This window comes from Oryzias latipes, chromosome 6, assembly GCF_002234675.1.
Source record: "Oryzias latipes chromosome 6, ASM223467v1".
Taxonomy (NCBI): Eukaryota; Metazoa; Chordata; class Actinopteri; order Beloniformes; family Adrianichthyidae; genus Oryzias; species Oryzias latipes.
The window spans coordinates 23,151,752-23,175,086 of record NC_019864.2 but is presented as its reverse complement, the minus strand read 5'-3'; the positions used below and the strand labels follow the sequence as shown (position 1 = coordinate 23,175,086).

The 23,335-nt window shown below is 37.8% G+C and overlaps 1 protein-coding gene across 2 annotated transcripts in view; it reads right to left on the bottom strand.

Moving 5' to 3' along the window:
• The window catches only part of ldlrad3 (low density lipoprotein receptor class A domain containing 3), a 101,979-nt gene that overhangs the window by 30,936 nt on the left and 47,708 nt on the right, over window positions 1-23,335 (bottom strand). The window contains exons 3-4 of one of the 2 annotated variants that reach the window (XM_023955938.1): window positions 21,575-21,700; window positions 19,575-19,706 (exon numbers count right to left, since the gene is read on the bottom strand). In XM_023955938.1, the coding sequence (XP_023811706.1) occupies window positions 19,575-19,706; window positions 21,575-21,700 (258 nt within the window). Of the gene's footprint in view, window positions 1-19,574; window positions 19,710-21,574; window positions 21,701-23,335 lie in introns of both variants that reach the window. The other variant, XM_023955937.1, reaches the window with a different exon arrangement.

Here is a 23,335-nt window from a genome sequence, read left to right as displayed (position 1 = left end):
GACGCTAAAAAACAATAGAATAAGTGATAGCAAGCGGCAAGTCATTTTCTTCAGAAGGAGCGGCGTATGGACTTTATTTACAAGTAAAGGTAAGACGATAATAACGTTTGTGCTTTTTTCTATGCTGCAGTTTGTATATGAAAAAAAAACATGTTGAAATGATATTTTAAACAAAACACGTTAACTGTTCTCAATCAAATGGTGAATAAGTTACTCAGTATGGTTCATATGTTTGTAAATCTGACTGATGACGTCAGTGCCTCACCAGCCATTAACCTCACCGCACGTCACTACCGCTGACTCCAAGAAGGCAAAATCCCATAGGTTGTGTCCAAATTCCTTAACAATTCACTACATACTTATACAGTGTGTTCGTTATTTTGTAGTGCTGTCCAAAACTGACTGCCCTAGAAATTTCCCAGAAGCATCGATGCTCACTAGACTGGCGATTATAGACCACCTTGCATTGGGTTTGAATAATTTTTGTGAAAAGAAAAGGTGTTTATTTATAAACCATCCACGTTTTCATCGTCGCAACACAGTGGATTAATAAATAATCATCGTAAAATGCTCATATTTATTGGGGTTTTTACTTCATGAAATCAGTGATGTCATACTTGCTGTTTAAAAGGAAAAAAGTAATGAGCTTAGTATCCAAATTTCTTTTACAATCCAGGCCACTAGACAGTATCACATACTTTTTTAGTATTTAAGGAGTAGGGAAGGAATTCAGACATAGCCATAGACTGTTATTTATGACTGTTAATGTCATAGATCAGTCACAATATTCATTCTTACTCTGCCACCAACATGTTCTTGCTAATCCCAATTCCTTCCCATAATATTTTTATTTCTGTAGTGCAAGTTATTCAAGTAATAAACTGGCCAATCAGATGTCTCAATAAAAGTATGTTGTCTCATGTTACGACAGATTTTGTGTAGCCCGCTTTCAAGTGTTAGGGGCGTGGACTATTAATTAGCTCACTCCTGATTGGTGAGAGTAGTTGCCATTGAAATGTTGAATCAGACCGACTCAGACCAATCACTGCTTACTGACAATTTCTGGTTCCAACATGGCGCCATCCATATAGCGGAAATAAAAATGTCTGAATTGACTTCATTGACTTCATTCAGATGCAGCTAGATGTAAGCCAATTTCACACTCTCTGTTCTCATATACAGTCAATGGTTAAATCCTTTAAGCTATGTGTGTGGCACACAGCCGTCTTTTTAGAGGAACTTCAATTACTTCAGGCCAATCAGACTAAACACCCCTGTTTTAAATCAGGTGTGGGTGCAGCACCTAGCATCACTTTTTAGAAAAACCATTCAGAGGGGCATTACCGGTAACTCCCAACCTTCCATTCACGTCTTATTCCTGGACTCTCCTTATTGCTCCCCACAGATTATTTTCTCCTTGATGCTACACTGCAGGATTGCAGAGAATCTCTTCAAAGACACAAGAAAGTAAAGGCTAACAGCAAACTATAATAGAAGATGCTAGAGCAATCACTATTGAATTGACTCTATATCTATTGGACTGTGCAGGACTCAAATCAATCTAAAAGCTCTCTGCTGGTCATACTGACTTCTCAAGTCTTCAGAACTGTTCTCTCTCTCTCAAATGAATCTTTTTCTTTCCAATTCCCCATCCATAATGGACATTTTGCACAAACAGAGCCTGATTGTGAGTATTTACAGGTTTCCTACAAAAGATAGATTTAAAAAAGTGAAGGTTTTCTTATTTAGTTCAAAGGATTGGCAATGTGATGGACAGAGCATGAAAACCTTTTAAATAAAGCAGTTTATTTCAATCCCTTGAGATTTAAATCCTTTCTTAGACATTATGTCAGGTTTTTTAGTTTAAAAAAATGTATTGAACATTAATACAATGGTCTTTTTATTAAGAGTCAGTAACTTAAAGAGGTCTTCTTTTTTTCAACCAACCAGTGTTGAATCGGTTATACTACAAGATAAAAGATAATTTCACAGCTGTTTCCTTGACTGGCAGCTGTGTTTTCTGGATTCAGCATGAAAAGTATTTCCCATAGGTTGGTTGTAGATATAGATATAGACAAAAACTCTCCTCTGTTGATCCTTAAAGCAGGCATGTAAACAGAGTGGTTTACCTCTGAAATGATGCTTTATGAGTCTTTAAGCCTCCGAGAAGATTTAGGGGGTTGTGCTGCAGAAGCACAGGAGAAGCTGGTATCTGGAGGTGAGGACTGGAACCTGGTTTGCGTGTACAAACTCAGCAGAATGCATTAGAACGAGCAACATGTGCAGAATGTGGGGTTTTGTTTCTCTGTAAAAAAGACTTGGATACAAATGGTTGCAGTTTTTTGTGTATTTTGTGCTTTCTCTCTGACTGATGTTGTGAACAGACCTTTAGGAGATTTCAGCTTTCACTCACAGAAAAAAAACACAAAATGCTGCACACAGCATGCTAAAACACACACATGCCCACTTTTCTATATCCTGAACACTGAACGACAAAGGTAGTAGCCCCAAACAGAGAATAATATGAGCCCTTGCCGCCCTGGCTTCAATGAGGGATGGTTATCCTTTGAGAGTGCTGCATGTGATGCTTTGCCACAACAGAAGCAGTTGTTTCAAGTGAACTAGAACTTTGACACCTTCAGTTCTCTGTGGAACTCTGCTGGTATTTCAGGACTATCAGACTTTGAAGCACCTTCTACTTTTGTTCTTAAAGCACTGTTTACACTCTTTTTAAGGTCTTTGCATTTGATCTTGATTATTCGTTTCATAAAAAAATATCTCCATGGTTGGCTTTATAGATTACTTTATTTTTAACTTCTTTTATTATTTTAATAATACTGACAACAGTTTATTCCACAATAATTTGTGAAGCATTTTTCTTTTAGCCTGTTGATCACAGCTCATGTTTGTTCTGGTAGATCTAATGTAAAGAGGGCAATGTTTACATTGGTTAACCAGCCGTTTGGTGCGGAAATACACTTGTTTAGTCTTTTGTTATCTTTTTTTTTTAATACATAATGAGCTTTTCCTATAAAATACTTTAACAGGCTTTAATTTATAGAAAATATTTTTACTAGACTGAAAACGTAATGATATATTTCTTAAAAGTACTGTTGTTTTTAAATTTTCAAAAAAGTAACAATTAACCCATCGAAGAAACCGAGATGTCGGTCACTCACTGGCATTTAACCGTTGTGCTATCCTATGACCCGATCCTTAGATTTACGTGTTCTCCCTACCATGACAAAGGTGGATAAAGGAAAATGAAAGAAATTAAAAGAAAGGAAAGATTTCATGTAATCCATGGACACCGGTGAAGATCACAAATCATTGAAGAAAAAAGGTTCAGAGCACTGTCTAGTGGGTCTAGATGACCCAACTCCCAACGTTAAAGTGCCTAGGATAGCACAGGGGTTACAAACAAGACTTAACAAGAAGTTATTGTTGCCTGATTATGCAAAAAAGATTCATACTATTGTCGAGTGTATCTACTGTACAGTGTTTCCCCTTCTATTTCGCAATTCACCTTTGTGGTCTTCTGAATTGTTTTAGTGTCGATTAGCAAGCTTTTTGTTTAACAGTGCACAGGTTCTTCATGTTCTGTGTCCTGATTGGCTGTTGACCTTGTTAAGCAATTTCTGTGCCGTGTTTCCTGTAGACTGTTCAGATGCCAAACTTGCATAAATCTTCTATTGCAAACAGATCTTTGTTTTCATTCCATAATACTGGACTTATTCCTCTATGACGGTTTGAACTTAAAGAGTTTAAACAAGAAAGAAAAGTATGAAAATGTTCATGTCTGTCTGATAAATATGTGTGAAGTGTGTAGTGAGGAGTTTTCCAGGCTTAAAACCTTTGCAAGTCTGCTTTTCACCTATGGGGTTATTTTTAGAATGTAAAACTGTGACAAACGATAAAACAAAACAAAAACAAAAATCTATGTACAGCATATCCCCAAGTCTCATTCAATAATTTACACCAGACCACTAGGAGCATAGTGAGGTTCAGTGTCTTGCCCAAGGACACTTCAGCACATGAGCAGGCAGAGCAAGAATCAAAGCTGCGACTCTCAGATCAGAGGTCAACCGCTCCACCTCTGCAACAGCCGCCCCCCTTCAGATACCAGCGAAGGACTCATAATAATTGATCATGTCTTAGTTGAACTGTTCAAACTAACACTCAGGTTCAGACAGCAGACATGATCTCCATCTTGAATTGAGGGAATAAAAGCATATATTTAATCTGCAATAAAGTATGTCTGTTCTCTAAATAGAATACAATTTCCAGGAACACCTGAGGTAAAGATGAACAGCTCAATTCATGGCTTTTTTTTTTTTAAAACCAGTATCTGTTTTTACTCTGTGGAGTAATTCTGAGCCTAAAACTACTTGAATGAACTTTCATTTCCAATGTTGTTTACAACAAAAATATTGCTCCATCTATTCTTAACTTTGACAGCATCGTTCATTCCATCAGTTTTTACATAAAGGCTAACATAACTCCATTTCAAACTTATTTGTTTAGTCAAAGACAACTTCACAGTTTATATGAATCCTTTAAGCTCGTCTGATTTTATTCTTTTTTACTCCTTAATCTCATTCAGGAGTGACTTTTCCACATCAATAACATGCAGGCTGTAGTTTATGTTCAGGAATACAGCAGCATCACCGTAATCAATCCTCTTCCCATATGCTCACAAATGCTTTTGTTTCATCCCTGTAATTAAGGCTTTTGGAATAATGCACTTCTACCAAGAATCCCATCCATCTGCACCAAGCTTGGGCACAGTTGCCCATATTCAATAACAAAGAAACCCAATCTCTTACCCACAGAGCCACAGCTGCGACAGGCCACACATCAGCAGTGGTGCACAGTGCAAGTAATTCAACTTTATGCCCGTCTAATTAATAATTTAGCTTCCAGCTTTGCATCATCCACAGCCTGGGGGAGTCATATGATATTGTTGGGGAGGGGAGATAATAAAACATTCTCTAAAAGGTTTTTCTGATGTTGGCGAAACTTGCAGAGGTGCAGTTGCAATGAAGAAAAGGGAGATTGATTTCAATTTGATTTCAATTTTGTCCAAGTTCCATTAGTAGTAGAACGACTTCTCTAGAGAAAACGGTTGAAAATAGATCCTGGCTCATACATGCAAATTAAGAGATTTGTCAAAAGTAATGCTTATGCCTTAAATCCTTGAAACAGATGCTGTACGTCTCCCTAGAGGTTTCCCGTGGATATGAGTTTTTCTGGTAGTCAACAAGTTTACTTTTCTGTTTTGAATGCTGATTTTGTTTTTTTGGGTGGGGAAGTTGAAGCAAAACTCAATTTTTATTTGGTAAAAAGTATATTTTGTCATACCATTTACATTGGAAATCCAAAATGAGTTAGTAACTTCAGTTTTGGGTCAATCAATGCATCGCAACCTGTTTTTGGTGAATGAAATATTCCTACAGATGAAAGTGAAGGCAAAGTTAGGAACTAACATTTCCTGAAGTTGTTCTTTTTTCGAAAACCTTTTTTTTTTAACTTTTAAAATCTGTAACAGACATCCTTCAATTTCAGGCTTATTGAAGACTTTTCCCTAACGATCAGACGGTTCTACACCGTCACAGACATACTTTTAAAAAACATAAAACTCCATGAAGAACAATGACAGAAACATATTCAGGGTTTACATTCGTCTGATTTAGCGCCAATTATTGTAATTAAGGTCAATAATCATTTAAAAGCACTTTCACTAAGTGTCTCTGACTGCTGCGGCAGAGTGTGAAGCTCTGAAAAGCGGACTGCATCTTTATTCTGTGGCAGTAGAGCTTCATCATTCCTGCTTAACGGAGGTTTGCAGCTTGGGACACAATAAAAACCACAATCCAGAGTCAGCGCCATCACAAACCTACGGTCGTAAAAAGAAAGTGACACCTTTTATCTAATGAAACCAAACGTTTTTGAGAAATATTGACACACTTTAAGTCGTGAAATCGATTGGCTCCGGTCTTCATTTTGAATGAACTGGATTAAAAAGTAATCAGAATGTTTATTCAGATATTCAGGGTGTAACAACAACAGCAGTCTTTTGGAAAAACAGACATTTGTTAGGCTAATCAGGGATAGGAAATGTGATATATTTGCCAAAAAGCCTCAAGGGAAGTAAAAGACACAACTGTGTTCCCCTTAAAGGGCTTATATCATGCAAGATGCACTTTCTAAGCTTTTAAGTGTAATATAATGTTCATTCAAAAACAACTCCATAGCGGTATTTTGATCCATTCACACATTTCTGAGCATTCCTCTAAAAACCTGGCGCTCTGAGCAGACACACTGTCGCTGCCGGCTCTAGGTTGACGTCATGAAGTGGGCGGTACCCACATGGAGCGAAAGCAGATGCCTCAGAGATGGAATCGTCTTAGGAAAATGGATTGCAAAAATTAACTAATTATTCATTTAAAAATTTGTTCTTTTGTGTGCCAAAGGTAATATATTATCATATTTACAGATATAATATACTCTGAAAGGCCGTTTGAGATGCAGCCCCTCCTGTATACGACCCTCCATGGGTCTGGAGAACGGAAAAACCCGCAGCACCCAGGCAGGTAAACCCTCCGTATGGATGCGTGTGACTAAGGCCAAAGGCTGTTTCCTGCTACACTACAAACATTGGGCAGTTCTAGCTTTTATTAAATGTTAACCTCTTTTTGATCAGACAATCTCTGTTAAGTTCTAACCGTGGTCTTAAATAAACAATATTGTATAATATTGCATTGCCATCAATGACACCAAACTGTGTAATTTATTGTGAGTACAAATTTGAACAGCTCCTCTGCACTTTCCAACAGTCATCAATTCAAACGCTTGGCAGGAGAATCTTGATAACAATTTTGGGGGAATTTTTGTGAAAGTCCTTTCCACTTTGAAGATCCCTGTAATCAGTCGCTTGTAGTTGTCTTTTCTTTTCCCGCTTATATTCTGAATTATACAAACTTAAAAAGCAGTCTATAACTCAATCTAGAGGACTTCTGAATATATTTTGATGAATATAAGTAGAAGAAAAAAACAATTATTGGAAGTGCACAGCTTTTGCACTTTAATGAAGTATTTTAGTTTTATGTTGACCTTGTCTTTGTTTTAAATTAGATGCTTTAATATAACTTAGCCAGCAGCCTACTTCAGGTATGTACACGGGTTTATATGTATTTGTCCTGCAGCCATACTTGCAAGAAATTCTTGAGTTTTCTACCAAAACAGGCTACTTTATAGCACCGCAGGCTCAAAATTGATCCAAAATTTCCTTTTAGTGTTCATTCCATAGTTTGCTCCTCTTGTCTTCCTGTCCCCAGGCTGTCTAAGAGCACAGCTTGGGTCAGAAACATTTTTCTCTACCGGGTCTGTTCATGACAGAATCAAACAGGAAAAAAATATATAAAGAGAAAGAATGGGTGAGGAAGAGACAGCGAAACCAAAAGACGATAACAATGTGATGGAATGAAAAACTGCGGGGGGAAAAAAAGATTAAAGAAAATGCCAAGCATTTTGCTTTATCCTTGTGGATTTGAAGGAAACACATCCTGCCAGAGGATGAGGGAGTGGGAAACAGGGGAGAGGGAGATGGGCAAGTAACAGGAAGTTAAATTTACAGTGAATAGATGAGGGTAGGGATGGGAGCAAAACACCAAAATGGGCAAAAATGCTCCAAAAGCATTTAATGCTACGATTGAGTTTCAACTGCTTTGGACCAGTCATGAATTAAAAATATGAAATAATTGGAAAATTGGCACTAATTTTCTTTTAAATGATTGGAGTGAAGTTGTTTTGCACAAATCTAAAATAGACTTCTTTAGAGTTAAAATTCTTCTGTAGGCCACATAAATTAAATGTATTGTACAAGCTGTATAATGTCACCCACTCAATTTAGTCAAGTTGTCTCATTTTTTGACATTTTGACCAAAAAGGCAATAGTTCAAGACACTCATTATAGTTTATTTTGCAATATTTAAAATATCAAGAACATAAATCTGTAACTCAAATCCATTAATTGTTTTTTCTTTTGAATAATTTCTTGTTTAAATTGAATTGTTTCAGTATCTTGGCAGTGAATCTGTCAGTCTGGGTCTTAACTCTCCGGTCTTCATTCTTCTGACATCAAATCTCTGTTTTTTGGAAATGTTTTGACAGTTTTGTCTGATTTCCAGCTCAACATGCATGTTGTTCTCCAGTTCTAGGATCCTGGTCATTTCTTTTGATTCACTCTAGCCTCTCCTTCTTGACCAGACCTCACCGGTTTCTGTGTGCTCCTTCTTGCTTTTTGGTTTTACATTTGTGTTCTAACATTTTCCCTTGGTTCCTTTTCTTTCTTCGTCAGCAGTGTTTTTATTTCATCGTATTGATCATTTACCGGTTTCACCCCTTTTTGTGCTGTGGTGTCGCTCATCTCCATTTATATTTTTAGATATTAGATGCATTTTTCTCAGTGGCTTTTCCACTAACCATAATTCACTTTTCTATTAATCTCTCCAGTTTGCATCATCCTTTCTTTAGCACCTAGATTTTATTTTTATTTGTTATTCCTTGGGTCCCTATATTCATCCTTAATCTTCCTCTTTCATCTCATATATTATTTCTCATTATCTGCCATGCAATCTCTCTTTTTCTCCCTCCAGGGTTTTCTTCTTTTCGTTTTATTTGATCTAAGCTCCCCTTCATTTTGCATTTCCGAAAGATCTCCAGACTCGCACTATTGCACTGCATCACATTTGGCTACATGTCAAATCTAAGTAACTGTCTTTAACATCTTTCAAATACTGGCACATCAGGAAACCACCTAACTAGAGACTTAAATGAGAATGTGGATAGATGGTTTAGAATACTTTAGGCCCAGCGTAACAGTGAAATGTTGTTTAGACCTCTGGCCTGGTGTGTATTTGTTTTGTGTGCGTTTTGTTTTAGAATCTGAGCCATGGAGTGCTTGCACACATGGAGTTGTTTGAGTTTTCATTAATCTTCATCCCATCAAAAACAGACTAAGAGCCCTCTCCTAGACTTGATAATAACATTTATGTCATGGACGTTCCAACATGGCTGCCAAAATAGGAGCAACTGTTAAGAAACACATGGATAATCATAAATATATCATTTTTGATTTGATGTAACTGCTCGGTTAAACACCAGATCTTCACACGCTGTGGTAAAAATGACGGTTGACATACAAGGCCTTGTGTGACTGCAACTGTCCTAATATTTGGTAAAAAGTATAAACAAAAACATGTTGAGAATTTAAAATGTGAGCTAGAATGGTGCATTTTGGCATTTTTTGGGTCATTTTATCAGCTAGGAGTGTATTAAACAGTTCAACCTCTTATTTAGACTACCAACAGTAGCTAATGAAATACGTATGGTGACTATATGTTCTGCTTCATATCCCGTTGTAACAGGTTTGACCAACACATGCTCCATTTGTGGGAATTTTAACAGCACAAGACCACTGACTTTATTGCTATGACAATGGTACAACACTGTTTTTTTAGGAAAATAAAATGTTGTATTTCTGCTGAAAAAGCCATTCTAAAAGGTATAAATGATGCTCCAAGACCCTTTTTACTTATTATAATTCATGTGTGATCTTTTTAGTTAAATACACAGTTGGAAATAAAGAATTGGGAAAAAGTCAGGTCCCATTAGAGTTCTAAAACAATTCTTTAACCCAATTGATTTACGAATTTGGCATTATTACCCTGCCCTTCTGGAAACTCACTCCTGCCAGCTATAACATATTATGTGGCTCTGTAGCCCACTGTGCAGACGGTTGCTTTAGCCATGCTTGAAGGAAAAAAATAATATGATTATATAACCAGTGTGACAGAAATGAAACGGGGTTCTGGGTAGATAATTTTGTAAAACTACTATGTTTAAGTGTCTCAAAGCTTCATCAAAGCTATTTAATGAAATGCTTTCCCTCAAAGCTCTGTCCTCTAGCTCAATTATTTTACAATTTCAGCTCTAATTATTGACGTTTTATTGTGTGCAGAAGTTTTTTTTTTTTTGGGTTAAAATGAGCTGACTTTCTGTTAAAATTATTTGACAAGTGCATGAAATTTAAGGAGAACTATTATATGTGATTACATTTCAATCATAAGTTTCTTGAAGTAATTCCCTGACCATTTTCTTTAACTTTGAAGTTTCTAAAATAACCTTAAAGAAATTAAAAATGTAGTAAAATGACAAATACAATTTTAAAGTACTGTATTTGGACTGGTTTTATTTCTTTATTTGGTAACATTTTAGCACCACGACCCTCCGTGGGTTCTGCACTGCATTTAATAGGAATGTGGCTTCTTTCAAAACAGTTCTGGGCGCCCTGAAAGGTCGCCTGAACCGCCAAAATAACTCAGCATCAGAGACGTGGGGAAGCTCATTCAGGCATCAAACACTGTACATTTTAGCATTTTAATAGCCTTCATCTAAACATTAAGTGTGTACCGTGGAGGCATTGCTTAGTGCAGATGGAAGAAGCAGAGACGTCTGGCGGCTTGAGCCAGGCGTATTACCTTCATGCAAACGACAGCTTCAAAGAGACATAAATCAATGAGCTACTGAGCTCACTGAGCCGTCTTTGGTTTATTCATGTCACAGTTTTACTTTTGCCAAAGGATTAAAAACAGACCAATATTTTATAGGTTTTTGAGTTTCTTTTATAATTATAGTCATGCTTTCATGCGTAGTTTCAAACTATGCAAAGTTTGATTGAATTTGATCTGATTATGACTTTCTATCAAGTCAAAATGTAACTAATTGTATTGGTGTAGAGAAAGGGTACAACGATGATTCGTCAATTTAATCGGTTACAATTATATTTATCCTAAGGAATAGATTTGATCATGTTCATTTGTGTGGAGTTTTTCCACATTAGTTTCTATTTCTATTTACTCTTTGAGTTTTATTTATGTGTCACTTTTGTCCCTTTTTTTGGGGTGCGAGGGGTCGGGAGGGTTGAGGGCATTCTGTGTGTTTTATCATTCTATTAATAATTGCTTTAAACCTGTAAAGCACTTTGTGTTGCTGCTGCATGGAAAGTGCCTTCGAGATAAAGTTTGAATTGAATTTATGACTACTACTGGTAGCATATGAGCAACAGAGAGGTAAAGGTTTGCACTTTTGTGCAGAGGACAGAGATGGAGAATTCAAAGACAAAAAACAGATATGAACACCATATCTGTGCTTCAATATGAAAAAGCCAATTTTATGGTGCTTCTTAATTAAAAAAGTTAGATGAACAAACATTTGCATTTTAAAATCCACTAGACAATCCAAAATCTCCGATCCCAAAGAGGCAGAAGAACAGCTGGATGGTATAATTGAAGCTACCCATCCTTGACAGTCTAACAACACATGGATACACTTGGAAAAAGCTCCGTTTCAAGCCATTCACCGATTTTCCTTTTTTTCTTTTTCTTTTGGCAAACAAGCTTCACAGAGTATTTTTTAAAACTTGCCCAAAAGCTGCAACTTTGACAGCATAGATGGAGATTTTAGGAGACGGACAGCTACACCCTTTCATTAAAGATGTCTACATCCATATGGGGTAACCAACATTGTCTAACAAAATTCTTATTTACTTCTTTTTTTTTTGGCTGAAAGATTGCACACAGTTACATTTCAGATTAAAAATGTTGAAATGAAATACGTCAAAACACACAAACCGAAGGTGTTCAGTTGTCATGCATGAAATGCTCAAACCCCCTCACTATTGGGCCGTATAAGAATGTTGTTTTTTTTTTGCATAGTTTCATTACCAAATTAAAGTTGTAAAACTCTGCCCACCAGCAACAGTGGAGCTATTGTTTGCAGTGAAATTCCTCCCAGAGTCTTTTGCTGCTGGACGTCTCTTGACCTGCGTCACCATGGTGATAGGAGGAGGATCGTTCAGGCTGTAAATTTACGGGAGCCTGAACAGGGACGGCCGACTGGTCCACGTATAAGGACAAGGATGAATCATGCTGACACCGGTCCCCAGGGTGACTATCAAATCCCCGACCCACTCCACCCCTGTAGCTATAGGCAATAGCAAGATGCTGTTGAACAGCAGCAGCAGCCGCGGCAGCGGCGGCAGCGGAGGCAGCGGCAGCTCTCAAAGGACCAACACTTAGCCTTGGCAAGTGGGAGAGAGTGTGAGGACATGACAAAAGATACAACAAAAACACATGTACTGTCAGCTGAAGCACACGACTGAATGAACAGCTAGAACAGAAAATATAACCCACATTATTTACCTTAACACAAAAGCACATACCTTAGTCAAACACAAGTAAGACACAAATGACATCTACAATTTAAACTGAAGAAAAGACAAGAAAACAGGAAGCCACAATCTCTGTGTTCAACATTGCCGGCAGCAGCTAACATCATCTTGCGATCAGCTTGAACAGGACTCCCATGGCACTCCTTTGTTAATGTGCCTTAGGCCACCCAAAACCTGAAAAGTTTCCACAGTTCAAAACACTATCCCCACCCACCATTCCTATTTGTGCCTGTCAAGTGCGAGTTGCTTCTGATAAACTACCACCATTACATTCTACTCCCACACATCAGTCTATGGTCATTATATCCCCCTCCGCCATTTTCACGCTACCTCCCACACCATTCACCTTCTGCCAGCTTTTTGAGCACTGCTGACAAGTGCAGGAGCAGGTGGACATGTCTGCATCTACACCAAAAATCCTAAAGATGGATGTCACTCTAAAAAAACATTATTAAAAAATTCTGAATAGATGCTAACAAACTTTGATTTTTTATAAATCAGAAAATCAATGAAAACTGTCATATGCTGGTAATGCTAATAGAGAGGCAGGAATTCTGTCAGCCCCACAGTCACTGCGTGTTAAACCTTTTCTGAATGACTTAAACTTTAGTAAATAAGAAGGCTGTGATAACAAGTTGTTAAATGAAAAGTGCTTATGCAAAACAGCAGATGCATGGCCAATGAATCCATTGCAGAGCACTTACACTTGCACAGCCTTAGGAGGAAACAACAAATAGAAGGCTGCAGATTAGACTGTGGGAGCACAGCATCCTTCCTGTTTCAAATGAGGGATTTGCACGCTCACCGCAAACCAAAGGTTAGCGCTCTGCTGGTAAGGAGAGACAGCAGTTTGTAAATATACACTCAGGAAAAAGCATCCAGAGTTTCAGTTATCAACTTGTTGGAAAATAACATTTTTTTCTGATAAACAATTTCAAAACAACTCCTTCCCTGAGGGCAAGTCGGAATGAAATGAAAAGAAAAAAAACTGGATGGTTGATTTATTTTTAAATATCTATGATTTAAAAAAATAAAAAAAAAGAATCTTACAAATATTTAATTTCTGTCAACCTCAACGATGTTGATTTGGAGAGTTCAACACCCATCAGGGTCAGGGGTGATGGGAGCTGCCAGTGTTTTGACATCATACTCATCACTGACTAATGTTCTGTGGCAGCTTAGTGCCTGGCATCTTGCTTTGATTGACAGTTCTGAGGATCTGCAGGCCAGTGATGACACTGATGGCTGTGAGGACATCGGACTGTTTAATTAAAAGTGTGGAGTTTTTCGGGTATTCAAATATTAGTTTCTATTCAGTTCCTGATTGCATGTTCCAACTGTGTTATGCTTGTCTGCTCTCTGGTGCAACATCCTGGTTTGGGTCAGAAAATAAAGGGTAAGTAGTGTATATTTACTTCTACAGTGATTTTTAAGGGGGGAACAGAGGCTCTACCCAGCCTTAACACAAAACACAGCAATAAGGGCCACACCCATCTGTATTGTATAGAATTTTTTTCAAAAGGTTAGGAGAATGTACATGGTGGGGAGGGGCATTTAGTTGGGGTGCTCTTAATTTTGGTAATTTTTTTTTTCAAAAAAATGTAAACGAACCAAAAAAAAATTCAAAGCCAAATGGGCGGGACCAATTTGAAAATTTCACAAGTTGCCATGAATAGAAAATAAAAATAAATAAATAAAAATATGACATTATTCAGAAAATACAACCCAGTTAGTCAACTATACAAACCTTACAGTGGCGCTACAAAGTACGGTGGCCCTGAAGTGCAAATCACTCAACACAAAAACATTTTATAAGACAAGGAAATTTCGAAAAAAAAAACGCCATACAATTTTAGAAAACATAACAAAATTCCAGAAACCAAAATGCAAAAAAGAAACAATTCCAGCAAGCAAAATAAAATGTAATCAAACTTGTTTTGTTTTTTTAATTGTCGTGGTTTTTAAAATATTTTTGCGTCGAGAGATTTATTGATGTGATTTGAACTTCAGGGCCACCGTATGGTAGCCAGACTCAAATCAACTATCCGATAGCCACACGTGTACACCAGAGGTTTCTGATGATCGCACTTCCATTGTGTATTTGCATAAATGTGAGATTGGTGAAGCTACTTGGATAGGTGGACATCCATTTCTAGTAGAAAAGACAATTAGTCCAAATGCCATGAATGAAATTCAATACATTACTTGGATGAATGAAAATCTTTGTTGACATATTTCTCAGTGTCATGAGTAATCCTGTGTCTCTTTTAACATTTAACATAAAATTGCTCATTTCAAAGAGAAAAAAAAAGATCGTATTCTTTGGCATGTTAACCACTTCGGAATAAGGTTGCATGTATGTAAATGTATTAACTAATAGTTTAATGTTTCAAAGAGTATTTTTTATAACAGCTTGTGCATTTTCAGGATATATTTGTTGTTTAGCAGTGAACGGATGATGAATAATAGTCTTCAAAAGATTAAAAAGAACAAAAACCTTTTTTTATGATGTGTAAAACCATAGAACAATAGCCTTATTGCCATAACTTCACAAAGTTTGTATGTACAGAAACAAAACACACAAACACACACACACATATAACAATCCTTTGATGCTCATGACTACACAAAGGATGCCTTATCTTTAAAACCCACAAAGCCAATTGAGTGTTTGAAGCCCTCACATCATCCTCTGGCCCCTCTTTTCTTACATTCCCAGCACTTACACATCCCCACACTGCTGAGGTCTCTTACTTCAAAGCCCGTTTCAAGGAAAAACGATGCAGAAGGATCTTCTTTGAGACAGAGGACATGTGAGCGTGAACCATTAACACCGTCTTTCAGCTACTATGCCACCTGATACTTTTAGTCCCTGCATGTTAATTGTTGGGTAATGAGACAGTCTGATGATTACTTTAGAACCAATTACTTTGTTTGAAAAAAAAAATACTTAGATCCATCAGATGTGCTCATTCCCTTTATTTATTCAACTCATCAATATGTTGACCTTCAACGAAGGTCACTGCATTGTACAGAAACTGCATCGGTTGTTTGGTTTCTTTTCCGGCATTTTTTTTTTTAGCGGAAAAGTCTGTCAGATGTGCTTAAACTCATTGTGTGTCCATTTGAAGGATGAGTTCTGCTCTCATGTGACTGCTGCTCTGGATAAGACAATGGCTCTCTTATGTTCAATGAGGTCCCACAGTCATCTGACTGAAGTGTGAGCCCTGTGGTGGCGCTTCCAACACACTTGGTTACAGATACAAACATGCTCTTCTGTGCTGTGCTCCATCCCTTAAACCAGGGGGAGGAAGGGAAAGTACAAAAAAGGAGCTTGAGGGAAATGCAACACCTGTCCACTACGGTTTGTGACTTAGTTACGACAGCCCTTAGAGGTGGATATTGGCTCTCTGAATATAAAAAAAAAGGGCAAACTTCTATGGGGCATGCAGATGGCCTGCATAAAATATCAAAGTCGTAGACCACTTGGTGAGCCTGTATAGCAAAGTGTTCAAGCGCATTTTTTCTACAGGCATGCCATGAGTGACAGTTGGTAGCGAACACTTAAACATGTAGGGGTAAGTAGGGGTGTAATAGGTGATTTTTCTTTTTTTTCAACTCCCCAAAATCCTGTGCACTGCACAGAGAGCCCTTTAGAGCAGTTCAGGTGAAAGGTGTGTTACTTTATTTCCTTATTTAACAGTCTGACTGTTAAATAAGGAAATAAAGTAAGTCAGCAAAGAGTACTCACACCTTATGAACGACTAGAGTGTTGCATAAGGACACCTTAGACAGCATCACCTGGACGTCATAAGTAAGCCTTGATTTTTAACAAAAAAAAAACAACAGTGTGTCTTATATACAGGTTCATTCTGGTTATGCTCACTGATGCTGAAGCAACTTTAAGAAGTACGTGGCGCTCTGTCACAGTATCAGTTACAAACATAGGTGGATATCATCGCACACACAGTACGCTAACACACCTAATGTGTAGCGGCATCGGACTGTGTTTTTTGGTTTTAGGTGTTACTAACAAGGTTGGCAGTTTAGTAGTATTATTCTGGTTTTCCATGTTGGAAACTTTGATTAGGAGTTACAGGTATTGTAAATACACCAACGTGTAGTGTATCACATAGAAGTTCTAGTATTACTGTGAAGGCAGTAAATAAAGGTTCATCTCTAATTCTTTGTTTTCACTAAATGTTCTTTAGAGTAACGGTGCACATTATATATGACATCACTTAAAAAAACATCTATTCATTGACGATACACCTTATTATATGGTGAGCCCTGTGCAGTACCACACGCATGACAATCCTTTACATTTTCATGAAATTTCATGACAAGCCTCAAGGGAACTGTGCTCCCCTTAAGATAAAGTTGTTCCTCTTTATAACACCTCCACGGCCCCAGACAACCCAAAAACCTGCAGCTCCCGTACGTTTCAATCATCGTACAGGTGCACGTGACTACAGCACAGCCTCTACCCTTAGCCTTAAAACTCATCTCTGCTACCTTTTGGTACTTGTCAATTCAGTCTCAGCAATTCTTGTTTACTATATTTTATTAATACAGCGGTTTTTGTTTTACGTTCAGTCAATTGCAGCAGCAAATTATATTCATAGAAAAGTGGATTTGCTACTTTGCAGTTTGACACTTTTCTCGTCTAGATTTCAGAAATCAATTACCGCTTCGATAAAAAAAAAAAATAATAATAATGACAGCAGTGCTTTGATGCTCTTTTGGTTACCCAACTGCATTGCAGTGTTAAAAATCCATTTTGGCCAGTCATTTAAAACACTAATATCATTAAATAATGATGTTAAAATCCCTAAAGATTGATGATGTTTGTGAGAATTTTCTTCTCTTGACACTTCAGGGAAGAATAACCGAATCATCATATCTTAAAACCATAATAATCAGTCCTTTGGCAGACAGTGAGCTGAGCTCTCAGCGGACGCTGCTAATAGCTGAAGCAAACGTGGAGACACTGAAGGAGGTAATTAGGAATAAAAAGGGGGAACAGTTCCACAGAGGAAGTGTGGCTGAGAAGGAAAGTGAAGGAAATGTTAGGCTCAGGTGGCTCCGAGCAGATATTACGTGTCTTATCTGTCGTCGGCAGGTCTGTGCTTATTATGTGAAGAGGCAAACTGTGAGCAGAGTGAGGCCGCTGTGTGTCAACAGCACTGCTTAAACTAGTGGAACTTCATCAAAATACGTGGAAAAAATAAAACTAATCTGGCTTTTGTGCAGGCTCTGCTGCAACCACCCCTGCCGGATATTACAAAATATCAGTGCTCTTTGATAAGAAACAGATAAAACTTGAGACTTTGTAAAACTTTTAAAAGGGGAAAGTTTTTTGCAAAACCTCTCGGTGTTAACAGGATTTTTAATAAAGCAGCTCCTAGGCAGGGAACGATCTCTATGTAGGATGTGGAGATAAATAGCTGCACTCAGAGCCAGCAGTGGGGTGCATTATAAGCCACTCAGTAGATCTTAACTGAATCCATACTGATGTGCATGAACATTTTATGAGATAATGTATCAGAATGTTTTAAAAGACTAATAATGTCCCCTTTGCTCATAGGAGAGGTTGCCAGATCTGGGTTTTTTTTGTTTGGTTAGGAAAGGATAAAGAAATGAGCAAAAATAACTTTAAAATCCAAAATAAAGTAACTTCTTGCTTGTATTTTTGTAAAATCCTTCTACACAAGCAGAACTTTTTTTCCACATCTCCTTACACGAATGACGGAGAGTGCAGTGGACACACATGGATCGATATTTCTGCATCACCGTATAGTTTAAGTCAGCATTCTGAGTCTGCATTGAGCTGTACAGTCTGGGAGCTTCGTCTTGTAATTAAAAATTGACCGCCACTCGATGTTTCTTTCACTTCCATACAAAGAACAAATAAAAATCAACATTTTGCTGCTTTTACCATTTAAGACAAGTTAAATAAAAGGGGAGAAGCTTCGGAGTTTTAGGAGAATATTGAACTCCAGCAAAGATGATTAGATGTTTTTAAAACTGAGAAGAACTACAGAAGAGCCCCAGCTTTACCCTTTTACACTGGAGCTTTAGCTCTAGTGTTGATGTTCTTTGAATTAATGTAATTTACACAACTTACTTAATTGCAACAGATTTTAAAGCTGAGAAAAACTGCTTTCCACGAAGAAAAATGGTAGTAAAGTCTTGTATATAGATAGAAAGCAACATAAATACCGGTAATCTGTTGGATATAGGTAGTGGAAGAATTACGGTAGCGCAAAATGTTGCGTGTTATTTTGTTTCACAGGCAACATATCCGGTATTAAAGGGTTAAAAGCAATTTAAAGTTTAATCCACGTTTTCTGTATACCTGTTTAGATGTTTGCTGTTATTTGACGGCTCCAAACCTCTTTATCAGACACATTTTGTGTGTTGTGTTTCCAATTTCTGAAATTTTTAAGCTATTTGTGCCAGGATTATTGAATTCTCCTTCACTGAGTCTATTCTGTTATTTTTAACATTCTAGTTCTCCAGGGTTGAGGCACCGTGACGGGAGGAACGAGATAGACACGTATTCTGTATAAATATCAGAACTTTTTGAGAGGTTCACATTTGGATGCCTGGGGCTGTGCTGTAGGTGCAGCAGGATTGGACTGCAGAAGTGGCTGGCTTGCTAGTGAAAGTAAAGTTGAAGTTTTGACAGAAGTTGACTGCTGTGCAAGCATATGAGCCCGACGTGACAGAAACCAGGCTGCATTCGCCTGATTATCAGAATAATGACACCACTGTTTCATTTTGAGTAACTTTATGTGGCAAAAATGCTGTAAGGTAACAGTTAATAACACCCTATTCCATTGCCTCCCCTTTAAACCCTAATAGAAGACATCCTCTTCATTTGGCATAATTGGATTTTGAAGCTAACTTGGAAGACTATAAAAGAATTATGATTGCCAATAAAGCCGTTTAAATGGCGCTCTTGTTAAATTGTGCTTTACAAATATATTTCTCCTGCATATAGTCACAACACTAAGACTTCAGTGGATTTTTTAAATTTTCTTCGGAAAAACTATTAAAAAAATCATTGAAAATCTATCTTTTTTCTCATAACAATTTTTTTACATTCTCACATTTAGAAATCTGTAGCTTGAAGCGTCACATGGATGGCTTCCATTTTCAGTGGCTTGTAGGTAAAAAAAATAAAAAAATAAAAATCCAGTTTTCTCAACCAGCTTTCCTGTCACCTAAGCCGAACAGAAAGCAGATTTACCTCTGTGGATGTGGATGATCCACTTACCTGCTGTTGTCAGGCAGAGCTCTTCATCGCTGTTGTCCTGACAGTTGTCCTGTCCGTTGCACAAGAAGCTTCGGTCCACGCAGCGGCCGTTTCGACATTTGAACCGAGTTTCCGAGCACACCAGGGGGTTACCTGCTGCGATTGAGGTCAGAGGTCAAAAATCACATCATACCGTGTTGCAGAAAAAGGTTTTAGGCTTAAAGTAACGGTTAGTTTAAAAAGAGCTCTCTGTGATTTAACAGCTATGACACCCCCTTAACTCCATGAACAATCCTTCACAAGCACTATGAAAGAAATATTTTTTTCAGTTATTTGACACCATGTAGGTTAGGTTTGGTTTGTTTAAACTTGCCAGAGGCAACAGTTAAATATATATGATAAATGCTGTTATTGACAGATAGTCTTTGTCAGACTCAGTAAAAGCAAAAAGCTGTATGTAAGGCTTTTGCTCGCTGATTTTTGATAAGAACTGTAAGGTTTTCATTCAGCATAGAAACCGCCACTCCCTATAAGGACAAATTTGGATTTTCTTGCTTTGTTCTCATTCCTACAAAAGGAGGCATAATTATCTTGAGAGAGGATCCAGACAATTACACAGCGGTGACGCAGTATGCGCTGTGAGCAGGGAGCACAGATCCATTTAAATAGCGAGATTAGATTTGTGAGCACGGCGCCGCAGGAAAAAGAATACCGTCTCTGACAAAGGCGAGTGATTGGCCCAATTCACATCCTCCGCCATAGACGGCAGGTGAGGGGGTCACACTTAAATAACAAAAAATCTCTGGTGTATGGCACCAGGTTGCAAGACATTCAAAGAAGGGTAACATTTTATAAAAAAAACATCATGAAAAACAACCATGTATTTGAAGTTTGTTGTTTTTTGGCAATAGCTAAAATTCTTAATTTTTCTATTTTTCTTTTAGCTTTAGGATGACACCTTCCCTCCAGACAGAGACAAAATGTTGTATCAAATGCTATGAAATTAGCAAAAATGAATATAAAAACATATTTTATGGATGTTTAACCATAAACTATTCTTTGCATTATTTATGTTTTTTTCTTACAAAAAACTGAGCAGTGGTACTAAAATATTTGTTTTAGAAAGGTTTATTAGAGCCAAACTGTGGGTTTAAATAGCATTTTACTATGGATTCCTGTCTGCTTTCTTTTTCTTCTATTATTATTTAACTCTGGTGAACCAATGGGGTTACCTTATGGGGTTAACTTTGGGCACTGCTATTATTTACATATTCATATTTTTATTCTATTTTCTTTATTTTTTTCAACTTTTAACTGTTGTAAATTGCTGCTTTTCAAAATTAACAACCCTAAAAAAAAGGTCAAATTTACCTTAAAAGCCTAGAAGAAAATTGTTCTTGGTTTCCTCATGGAAAAATGCCATTATACAAAAAAAAATACGCAGATTTCTGTTATTTGATGGTGTGATTATCATTATTAAGGATGACAGACCATTCAATTTCCACTGAACTGTTATCATAAAAAATCATGTTTACAAAATAACAGTAGAACCATTTGAAGTTCTTTTCATAGAAAATGAAACCATATTTTTTTTTGTCATGGTTGAGACTCTAAAGCTGAAATAAATGAAGACAAGAACTTAATTGTGATTCAAAGTTACTGCTGTCCTTCAAAGTGACTGTGTGATCAACTGACACAAACTCATGAATGTTTAAAAGAATGAAAAAACTTTTTTCAGAGTCTGACGCTATAAGTCTCCAAATTTAAACGTCTTCACTGTCACCTAGGGTTGTAGGGAAAAATCGATTCGGCAATATATCCCGATATTTCATTTAGCGATACTTGTATCGAATTAAAATGCTGCCGAGATGATGTTTCTTTCATTATTTAAGAGCGTCCTTCAGCGTCTGACTCTTGTTTTCCAATTAAACCTGCGATGGCCAGTTGGCTAAACTGAAATAAAAAGATTTTTCAAAGACTTTCTCATGTGTTGAGAGGTGGGGAATGTATGAGACACTTACTGCAGTTGTCCTCGTCGCTGCCGTCAGGACAGTCGCGAAAACCGTTGCAGCGAAACCTTCCGATGATGCAGTGAACGCCACTTGCACAGGCGAAGAACGTAGGAGCACACTTTGACTTCCCCTTAGCTTTCAGGGACAAGGCGAGTTGGGAAAAGAGCAAAAAGGGAAAAAAACTCCATATTAGTCTGTGCATTGCGGGGAGGATTTTTAGAAACCAACAATGCCCAATAGTTTTTCATCAGCTTTAATGGCTAAATTGCAGTAGAATTCATTCAAGACAGTAGTACCAAACCATCCATCTTTTATTATTCATATATCAATTATATACTATTAATATACGTACAGTTGGATTCCAACAGAATCAAATTAATACCAAATTTGATATTCAGCTTATGATGTTGGTTATCTTTACCTTCTCATACCTACAGTATAACAAGGAAGAGGAAAGATTACAAAAAGGGAAAGCAGGTTACAGACAATGACAGAGAACAAATTGGACAGGAGACTGTTTGCCTGGCTCCTATCATCAATCAGTCTAAGCAGGCCATGGCTCTTATCTCCAAAGACAGGCCTGAGACTGAGCGACGAGAATGTAGAACATCAATACGTGTTAATGCTCAGTTTAACGCTAACCCGGAGCTTTTAGCGCAACCTAATCCCCACCCCCACCCCCCAGCAGCAGGAGGTAAATAAAACAAAACAGACATGCATTAAGAAAAGAAAGCACTTCTGAGTGTTGGAGCATTGTCGAGCTGCACTAAACACAATGAAGTACATGAAAAGGTCTGAAGATCCTGATGTTTTCACATGGAAACTCGGGTCTATTTTCTACATACATGATGTGAAGAGAAAATGTGATGTAATGTCTGTCATTTTAGCACTGCCCTTATGGGGGGATGCGGACTGTCTGCGGGTGAAGGGGGAGTAGGTGAGGTGCAGGCACCTCGCACACATTTTTCATTTGTCTAACCTCCCCAAACCCTGCAGACTGCACAAGGCGCCTGTTGGTGCTGCACAAGTGATAAGTGGGCGCTACTGGTAGAATTTAGAAAATTAGGCAATAAAAACAAAATTGGAGCATGGTTTGTGTGGGCATCCTACGGGCACTGACACAAAGCAGAGAGCAGCCATGGACTGTACCACAGAACTGGACTGAGCAGTCCCTCCCCCAAAAATTCCAATTAAGAAGTACCCACTGGCTCCAAGAAGCATAAATCCCATAGACTTGTATTGAGAAATGAGCAGTTATTACTCAGTCAGAGCAACCATTCTTGCTCTGATATCTCTTTTTAACATATTCTTGCAATTCCTCTTTTTTTTTCATTATACTGATTTTTATCGCAAATTATTCACATTATAAACTGAATGTGGTGCCCGCTCTTGACCACCTCGAACATTTGATTGACAGATTCTCCCAAGCTCGCTTTCAGAGGAAGGGGTGTGGACTTCAAACAAGATTTTCCTGATTGGCGATAGTAGTTATCACAGAAACGTTGGCTCAGACCAAATTGGACCAAACACTGTGGTCAGGCGACATCTGTTTTGCGAAAGTACGGCGACTGATTTGGCTCCATTTTGCCAGAGCCAGACGTAAGGCCTTTCCTATGTGTTATGTCACACTCACTCAGTCCAGTTCTCTTTTAAATAATCAATGAGCGTAGCGTTAGGGTACCATATGACAGCATCACCCATACATCATCAATGTGTGTAGCTCCGATTATCCCTACAAACACTTCACGACACACTTACCACACGAACAAC